Source organism: Sapajus apella, unplaced genomic scaffold (genome assembly GCF_009761245.1).
Source record: "Sapajus apella isolate SASKATOON/1434 unplaced genomic scaffold, GSC_monkey_1.0 scaffold16, whole genome shotgun sequence".
Lineage (NCBI taxonomy): Eukaryota > Metazoa > Chordata > Mammalia > Primates > Cebidae > Sapajus > Sapajus apella.
Window position 1 is genome coordinate 5,762,442 of NW_022436956.1, and position 9,352 is coordinate 5,771,793.

Here is a 9,352-nt window from a genome sequence, read left to right on the forward strand (position 1 = left end):
GGATGTGAGTTATTTTCATTCATTCTCCTGCTATTAAATACTTGTAAACATGGTGATAATGCCAAAGAGGCAGACATCAGGTGAGGTCAGGAAATCCCTGAGTTTGGTCAGTTCACCTGGCTCAACTGATTGTCCGTTCCTATGCTTGAGAGGGAATTTGTGGATGAATGAATGAGACAGTTCTATTCATCACTTCCTGTCCTACTTTCCCCTGGATCCCTGGTCTCCTGGTGTCACTACTGAGCTAACAGCCCACAAATCCACAGTTACCTGGGGGGCATTGGTACTTTTCCCTCCTCTTCCTCATGATCATTTTGATTTCCTGTAAAGAAATTTAGGAGAGCAAGTCACAGTAAGCAAATCACACTTCAACAAGACCAAATCCGTGTCCAGACATAGCACAAGGACATAAATATCCTCAGTGTAAGAATGTGATATTCTGACAGGAAGGTTCTAATGTGCTCTAGATGAAGTCTTGTCAGAAGTAGATGAGCCTGCTTTCCAGACCCATGGAACAGAATCTCCCTCATCTAAAATCATAATCCCATATTTTCTGACCTAAGTCTGTGCAAACAATTAAACAAAAATTTTTTCCCATGATCTTCAAAAATTGTCCTAATTACTCTCCAGAAGTATTGCTGCAATACTGATTTATTTTATCATATATCCTGGTCAATGAATTGTAAGAGAAATTTTATTTATATACCTCCTGATATCAAGGTGACTGCATAGCTAGGACAACCTGACACAAAGGAGACCAAGACTGAGGCCGAGAAGAGTGAAATCAGGGAAACAACATCTCCAAATACATAGGCAAGGCTGTCAGTGGCCGTGGACAAGCATAGAAACTCCATGGACATTGTGCAGGGACACAAATTACATCATTACAGGGGACGAGAGACATAGGAACTGAGCTAGGAGGCCTGACAGATACCTCCTGTACAACTCCTGTACACAGGTGGCTATGAATTAGTCACACCTACTTGTGGTCCAGTAACCTGATATTGGCGCCAGGGAGAAGTGGAAAGCCATCAGACCCACTGATATCTGTATTAACCTTCCAACCTAGTCCTCCCTCCCTCCCATCCTTCCTTCCTTTCTTTTTTTTTTTTTTTTTTTGAGACAAGGTTTCTCTCTGTCACCCAGGGTGGAGTGCAGTGGTGTGGTCATGACTCACTGCAGTTTCAACTTCCTGTGCTCAGATGATTCTCCTACCTCAGTCTTCTGAATAGTTGGGACTACGGGTGTGCACCACCATGCCTGGGTAATTTTTTATATTCTTTGTAAAGATGGATTTTACCACATTTCCCAAGCTGGTCTTGAACTCCCAAACTCAAGTAATCCACCCACCTGGACCTCCCAAAGTGCTGAAATTACAGATGTGAGGCACTGCCCCCAGCTTCATCCTAGTTTCTGATTCAAACCAAGTGTATGTATACAGCCCATCCTCAGAATTGATCTTCTTCAGTCTAGACAGAGGTACGAGGGATAAAGAATATACAGGCTACCTGGGAGAATGTTTGGAGGTTCCTCCCCTTCATCCTGAGAGCATTCGCTGTCTACGGCCAGAGCAGAGTCGACTTTGTTTCCCTCAAATGTGACTTTGGCGCTCCTGTGAGGCTGGTTGCAGTCAGAAGTGCTGTAGCTGTTTGAACAAATGACAGCACATTCCTCCCGTAAGTCCTGAGGGAATTCCTTTTCCTCAGCCTTCTGCACCTCCCTGATGAGCCAGGTAGGATAGAGATGACAAAGATTAAACCAAGAGGGACTGGACCCCAGGAATTCCCAGCTGGTTTTGAGAGGGGGCATAAGGTAGTGGTCCCAGAAAGCAAAGGGGAGGTTCCGTTTAAGAGGGAACAGACAATTCTCCTCTCTCTGCAACAGAGCATGGCTGCCATGGGAACCAGAGAGGAAGAGAGCAGCGGGTGTTTACTGCACTGGACAGATAGGAGCTGAGGAAGACAGAGACTCAGCTGCTTCTGTATGGTACAGTCTTGACAGCACACACACAGAACCAAAGACAGCTGCCACATCATGTGTGTTAAGCTGGATTGCGTTTAACATACTGTGGCCAAGGGAATACAGGTGTCCGAGCCATGGTAGACTCCAGAGATGGTGTGCCTTCTAGATTTTTTTTTTAAATTTAACATTGTGATGTGAAATGTAAACATTTTCTAGGTTTTTTTCTTGGTGTTTAGCTTTGCTAGGTGTTCCTAATTCCTCTGCTGGTTGCCTCCTTGCTATTTCTCTTCCCTAACAAGAGTCTAAAGACAACCATGTAGAAAGTGGCTTTGAATCTCCTCCTGGCTTTCACTACAGGGGAGGACAGGTCTCCTTTGTGTGTGCAGAAAGTCCCTAAGGCTAGTGAGTTCGTCTAGGGTCATGCTTACAGGTACCATGAAGACAATGGACAAGCATGTTAACAGCACTATTTCCTTGTTGGTTAATTCATGAAATCAGTGCACTCTGCAGCTGTCTGTATCCTGCATCTGGAATATGTGACTACCTTCAACTACCTGTGTTCTTTCTGAGACCTTTTCCATATTTAACCACCCATTACCCACTCCTGACTATTCAGTGTTACCTGGGAGCAGGTGATTCCTGTATGTTCTCAGTCTCCTCATCTGTAACATCTTCATCTTCATCTTCATCTTCATCATTTTCTGTAAAAACAGAAGTGTCCATTCAGAAATTTCCCACTTTACCCACTGGAAGCACAGTTAACCCTATGTGCACTGAGACATGAATATCCATGTATGGGTCTGCATTGTGCTGAAAGCTCTCATGTTTTATCTTCAACAAAATGCCCTGGCATGTTCTCCTGATCCATGAGGGAATGAGTTTCTGGTCTGGAGGGTCACCATCAAATTGTGGCCAAATACTGAAAAGACTCCTTGTTCCCCATATTACTAGAGGCTTTCCCAGCCTCTCTCTAAGCTTCAGCAGCTATCTCCCCAATCCTGCCACAGTTCTGATACCCAGGCACAGGCTCTGTGTCCCGTCACAGCTTGCATTAAAACCTGCGTCTTTCTCTTAGGACAGGACAAACAAACTTGTTCCATCATACTCCATACATCGGAGACTTCATGGACCCTCCAAGAGACCTCCACTGTGCTATCCAGGGATACCCTCTCCATGGGGAGTGCTCCAGTCTAGATCACTTCCTACTACCAAATGCCCCCACATGAAGTGCCTTCTCCAACACCAGAAGGGACTTTATCTCATTGCGAAATATAGTCATAAGTGTTCCCACATTTGAATGCAAGAGACAGTTTGCCTGCCTTTACAGATTTAGAGACAGGAACTCAGGAAGGATGAATTAATCTGTTCCTCACAGTTGCTAAAGACATTGCTGAAGATAGAGCCTGGGAACCTTCAGTCTTAGTCCAGGGCTCTTTTTACTCTAACAAGCTGCCTCCTGTCACAGCCTCCTTCCTGTCCTTTAAAACTGAACAGATGCTATCTTTTGCCTCAAAGACCATGTTCCAGCAAGAAATGAAGAGACATAAATGGTGTTGGGAAAACTGGCTAGTCAAGTGCAGAAAGCAGAAACTGGATTCCTTCCTGACACCTTACACAAAAATTAACACCAGATGGATTAAAGGCTTAAACATAAGACCTAACACCATAAAAACCCTAGAAGAAAATCTAGGCAAAACCATTCAGGACATAGGCGTAGACAAGGACTTCATGACCAAAACACCAAAAGCATTAGCAAAAAAAGCCAAAATAGACAAATGGGACCTAAACAAACTCAACAGCTTGTGCACGGCAAAAGAAACAGTCGTTAGAGTGAATCGGCAACCAACAGAATGTGAAAAAATTTTTGCAGTTTACCCATCTGACAAAGGGCTGATATCCAGAATTTACAAAGAACTAAAACAGATTTACAAGAAAAAAACAAAAAAGTCCATTCAAAAGTGGGTGAAGGATATGAACAGACACTTTACAAAAGAAAACATACATGAAGCCAACAAACATATGAAAAAAATGCTCATTATCACTGGTCATTAGAGAAATGCAAATCAAAACTACATTGAGATACCATCTCACACCAGTTAGAATGACGATCATTAAAAAATCTAGAGACAACAGATGCTGGAGAGGATGTGGAGAAATAGGAACACTTTTACACTGTTGGTGGGAGTGTAAATTAGTTCAACCATTGTGGAAGACAGTGTGGCGATTCCTTAAGGACCTAGAAATATAAATTCCATTTGACCCAGCAATCCCATTACTGGGTATATATCCGAAGGATTATAAATCTTTCTACTATAAGGACACATGGACATGAATGTCCATTGCAGCACTGTTTACAATAACAAAGACCTGGAACCAACCCAAATGCCCATCGATGATAGACTGGACAGGGAAAACGTGGTACATATACACCATGGAATATTATGCAGCCATCAAAAACGATGAGTTTGTGTCCTTTGTAGGGACATGGATGAACCTGGAAACCATCATTCTCAGCAAACTGACACAAAAGCAGAAAATCAAACACCGCATGTTCTCACTCATAGGCCGGTGTTGAACAATGAGAACACATGGACACAGGGAGGGGAGCACTACACACTGGGGTCTGTTGGGGGGGAATAGGGGAGGGACAGCGGGGGGTGGGGAATTGGGGAGAGATAGCATGGGGAGAAATGCCAGATATAGGTGAAGGGGAGGAAGGCAGCAAATCACACTGCCATGTGTGTACCTATGCAACAATCTTGCATGTTCTTCACATGTACCCCAAAACCTAAAATGCAATTAAAAAAAAGACAAAAAAACAAAAAACATACAAACAAACAAAAAAGAAATGAAGAGACATTTGCAATACTGTGACCTCCAACCCCATGAGTTTTCCATCTCTGTTTTTGCCTGGGAAGTCCTGGTCATGTCATGGCTACAAATTTTCAGTGGAAAGAAACATTACCGATAAAATTGTCATTGTGGAGGTGTGGAGGCCTGGGGACTTTGATAAACCTGGGTGTGTGTGTCATCAGGACCTGTGTCCACCTTACCTGGGCTGAGCTTGTTGACAAGACGCTCTGCCAGCCTGCACCCCTCAGCCAGCTGCTCTCGGAGGTCCTGACCCTGGGACTTGTTAGGGTCATCAGGAGTGAGGAGGGCCTTGAAATGCTTATTCAGTGACCGGGAGGCATCTCTCCTTTCCCGTAACTTCTCCCGTAACTGGGTCAGCTCTTTTGCCTGAGAGTGAACCAGGGCTTTATATTGCCTACGGTGAGATAGCAGAGAATATTTAATAACGGAAAGGGCTGAGCGATCAGTTCTAATACTGCAACGGAGGTTTATGTGAGAATGTCCTCAAGGAGCCCTCCAAGCAGAAGGTCACAACATGTTTGGGGAAATGCCTGTGGCCAAGAGAAATTATATATATACATATATATAATATATATATATATGTGTATATATATATATATATATATATATATATACATTTTTTTTAGGCAGGGCGCAATGGCTCACGTCTGTAATCCCAGCACTTTGGGAGGCTGAGGTGGGCAGATTAACTGATGACAGGAGTTCAAACCCAGCCTGACCAACACGGTGAAACCCTGTCTCTACTAAAAACACAAAAATTAGCCAGGCATGGTGGAGCATCCCTGTAGTCCCAGCTACTTGGGAGGCTGAGACAGGAGAATTTCTTGAACCCTGGAGGCAGATGTTGCAGTTAGCTGAGATTGTGTAACTGCACTCCAGCCTGGGTGACAGAAATGAGACTCCATCTCAGAAAAAAAGAAAAAAAATTATATCTCTCTATTTATAATATACAGATATCAAATATATATTTAACTAGAGGCTTTCTCTGTATCAGAGAGAGCTCCTATAAGATCCTTTAAGATGTTCCATTCATTTTTTTTCTTCTGTAAAACAAAGTCAGTGCCTTCCTAAATCAATTGCAAAAGGATGTCCTTTCAGTTCCTCACTTTGGCCATGGACATTTCTATGTGAAAATTCACATAGTGCACCTTGCAGTGACTGGAAACAAGCCATGCACAGAAACGTGGCCCGGTGCAGATGGGGTGAATTGGAAAGATGAAAGAAGAAAAGAATGGCAGGTCAAGAAGGCAATATTGATTGAATGAGTGAATTGCTGCAGTCAGTCAGGAGGTGACTCTGACTAAGAGAGAATGGGGTGGTGATCACACACCATTTTGAGGGTATTAAATGCTGCTGGGTGGTTCGTTTTCTTTTAATGAATTTTGGTTATGCAAATTTCAATTCAACAATTAGTTGTTTTAAAAAGAGAAATCAAAGATCAAGAAACAACTGTAACCCATAACTTGCTAAGATTACTGTTCTGCTTTATGAATATTTGTGTGAAATGTGCCTGGCAGGTAAATGCCTGCCCTTGTCCTGACCCAGCTTAGCTCTTGGTTCTCCCAGCTGAACTGCTGCACTTCAGAGGTTCACACCCCTGCCCACCTGCCTGTCCCCACAGCGTCTGCTCACCTGAGCTCCTCAGCTTGCTTGAGCTTCTCTGCCAGCTTCTCCTCTATGAACTGCACTTCATCCCTCAGCACAGAGTCTATGATGTCTTTGTCCTCTTCACACTCTGAGAAGAGACAGTCACGCCTGCCTGAGTGGAAGGCTGGACATGCTGGCGTGGTCACTGCCTGCAGAGCAGGTGGCAGTGTCCACCCCAAGGACAAAAGCATCCCCAGTACCAGACTGTAGTGAGGGATTTCCTCATTTTTAATTATGAAGTTAATAAAGTTGGGATTTCCTCCCAACTTTCTGGCATCTGATACTCTCCAACTTAGAGATGGAGAAAAAGAAACTCAATGGTACATCAAGTCACTTGACAGGATGATTCACCTGGAATGAGGCAGAGTCAGAATTTATAGTCCCTGAGGTCTGACTCTGAGTCCTGGGACACTTTCCCAAGACTTGCAGCCTCTCCTGTCAAACGCTCTACTAGGGCATGAAGTAGTGATATCCTGTATAGTAGGAAAGGCCGTTAGGACTATGGGACTCATGGATTCCCTGGTACTGGGAATTTCAAGCACAAATATGTCAAAGATTTAAAAAATCATATCTGAATATAATTATATAAAATATGAGGCATAAGACCCTGAGATCATCATAGAAATATGACCAAATACTAATAAAGTTTGAATTAAGTTAGAAAGAGTAGAATGAAGAACTAATAGATAGTGTTTACTCTGTGCTAAGAATTATTCTAGGAGAATTAGAAGAAACAGGTCATGTAATTCTTGCAACAATTTACAGAGGTAGGTATTATTATAGTACCCAATGAACAGATGAGGAAACTGAGGCACAGAGAAGACAGGCAACTTGGATGGAGCTCAGGAGACTGGCCCAGGCTCCCTGCTCTGCACACTGCACTGCTACCTCCACAATGTCTTATGTGCTGTCTTTCTTCCACTTTAGAATACAAGCCTGTGCCCCAGGAAGCAGGACCTCCCTCTCAGCAGGGTACTCCCTGCTTTTCATGCTGTCACTTATGGATGACACCGTTACTATTAGGAGCAGCCTCCTCTTTGAGCTCCTTAGAGCAGGTACTCTGTACTGTCGCCATGTTTCCGCCTGGGTTCCCTGAAGAGAGATTTGCCTACAGGGCCTCGAAGAAGCTTAAACTGAATGGCAGTTCATTAGTTGCAGACATTTAGACCAACAGACTAGATGTTATTTGTCTGCAGGATCTTCTAGGGTACAGAGACCATTCTCGTAAACATGATCGAGCATCTTGTTGAGAAAAACAAGTGGGTCTGTGCCTGTGTCAGAGGTCAGTAGGCAGGATTTTAACTCTAGTCCCACCTCACATCGGACTGCTAACGTGGAAAAGCTGCTAAACACGTTGTGCCTCTGTTTTCCACCCTTAACACAATCAAGTTAAAATACCCATTTCTGTTTTCCTAGAACTAAGGAAAGGATGAAATTAATTTTGATGAAGAGAACATTCGGTGTCGCAGAGAGAAGACAGCAGCTGATTCATCACTTTCGTGATGATGAATCTATAGAACTTACTGTATTTCTTAAGTTGTTTAGCCAGAGAGTAGGCAGTAGCTTGACTTATAAGAAATTTCTCTTTGAGGTCTTTGAACTGCTGTTGGCTCTCTGCCAGCTGGGAGCGCAATTCCTGGTTGATTTCTAGAATTTTCATCTCTGCCCTGTCCTGGGACAAATGTACGGCAGTTACCACCATGCTGACATTTGTGGCAGAAGAGTTCAAACAGGGACTGGGGAGAAGAAGTCCAAGCACATGATGGGTCAAAAACTAATGAATCAACCAAGTTTATTCAGGACTGAGGGATGACAACAGCTGGAATTGTTGACTTACGGTTGAGAAGAACTTGATCCACACAACACAGTCGTTGAGAGTCCTTAACTGAAAAAAAAAGCGCTTAGGATGCCTGAGCTCAGAGCCGAAGGCCCTGCCTGTAGCTCTGCCTCTGACGAGAGTGAGGTGGGTAGCAGCCAGCGTGCCAGGTAACCGTCTGCAGTTGCAATAACAGAATTAGAAGGTGGGGGTGTCATGGAATCTTAGGAGCCCTGCGTTCCAACTGCCCAGGCTGTGTTGAAACCCAAAGTCCCCTGGTCTCACCCGACAGTCACTGATGGGGACCATTTCTTCACCAGTCACTCTCAGTGTCTGTGCACCCTTGTGACAAAGCCATAGACGCACCTCCTTCTCAATACATCTAAGCATATTCCTCGTTGTTCATCTCGTGTGTGTATAAAATCATCAAGGTAGAGATAGTTTCCCAAATCGTTACATTTTCTTAGTGCTAGTCAGGGAGTCATCCCACCTTCTCTAAGTTAAAACAGATCCTAAGGCTTTTCCACAAATGAAAGATTTCAAACTTTTAAACTGCCATGGTATCTTCTGGGCTCTGCATTTTTTTTTTCTGTACCTACTGAAAAGTTCATCAATAATTTATTTTTAAAAATACTTTTCCCCGGCTCAGTATTCTCCTGGCTGCATCCCATTATTATGTTGATTTCTTTTCTCTGACTAAGGCAGCATCTTGGCTTTTCATTACACTTAAGAGCAGTTCACATCCCTATGTGCAAATCTCTACCTCTATCTGCAGGCTGATTTGTTTCCTTAATGTCACTGAACACTTGTTTGATACTTGTCACTTACCAATATTATTCTGGTCCCACAAGAGCTCTTTTCAAGGTATCAAATGATCAAAATCGTTTGTGTGTAGCCCCTGAAAACATGTGTGAACATATATTTTGGGAAGTCTTGTAAACCTGATGCTATTTTGTTGTGTTCATTTAGTTTTCCCATGTATTGAAAGGAAAAGGAGCTGGGCCATGAACACTTCTTATGGAATATTGTTGGACATGTCCATATATACATACG

The 9,352-nt window shown here is 43.4% G+C and overlaps 1 protein-coding gene across 1 annotated transcript in view; it reads right to left on the reverse strand.

The window, feature by feature from the left end:
• Positions 1–8,252, reverse strand: part of LOC116555994 (neuroblastoma breakpoint family member 6-like) — a 100,181-nt gene extending 91,929 nt beyond the window's left edge. The window contains exons 1-7 of the mRNA XM_032284901.1: positions 8,008–8,252; positions 6,469–6,571; positions 5,016–5,230; positions 2,585–2,663; positions 1,509–1,720; positions 271–322; positions 42–139 (exon numbers count right to left, since the gene is read on the reverse strand). Of these exons, the coding sequence (XP_032140792.1) occupies positions 42–139; positions 271–322; positions 1,509–1,720; positions 2,585–2,663; positions 5,016–5,230; positions 6,469–6,571; positions 8,008–8,185 (937 nt within the window). The 5' untranslated portion in view covers positions 8,186–8,252. The remainder of the gene's footprint in view (positions 1–41; positions 140–270; positions 323–1,508; positions 1,721–2,584; positions 2,664–5,015; positions 5,231–6,468; positions 6,572–8,007) is intronic.
• Positions 8,253–9,352: the final 1,100 nt, after the last annotated feature.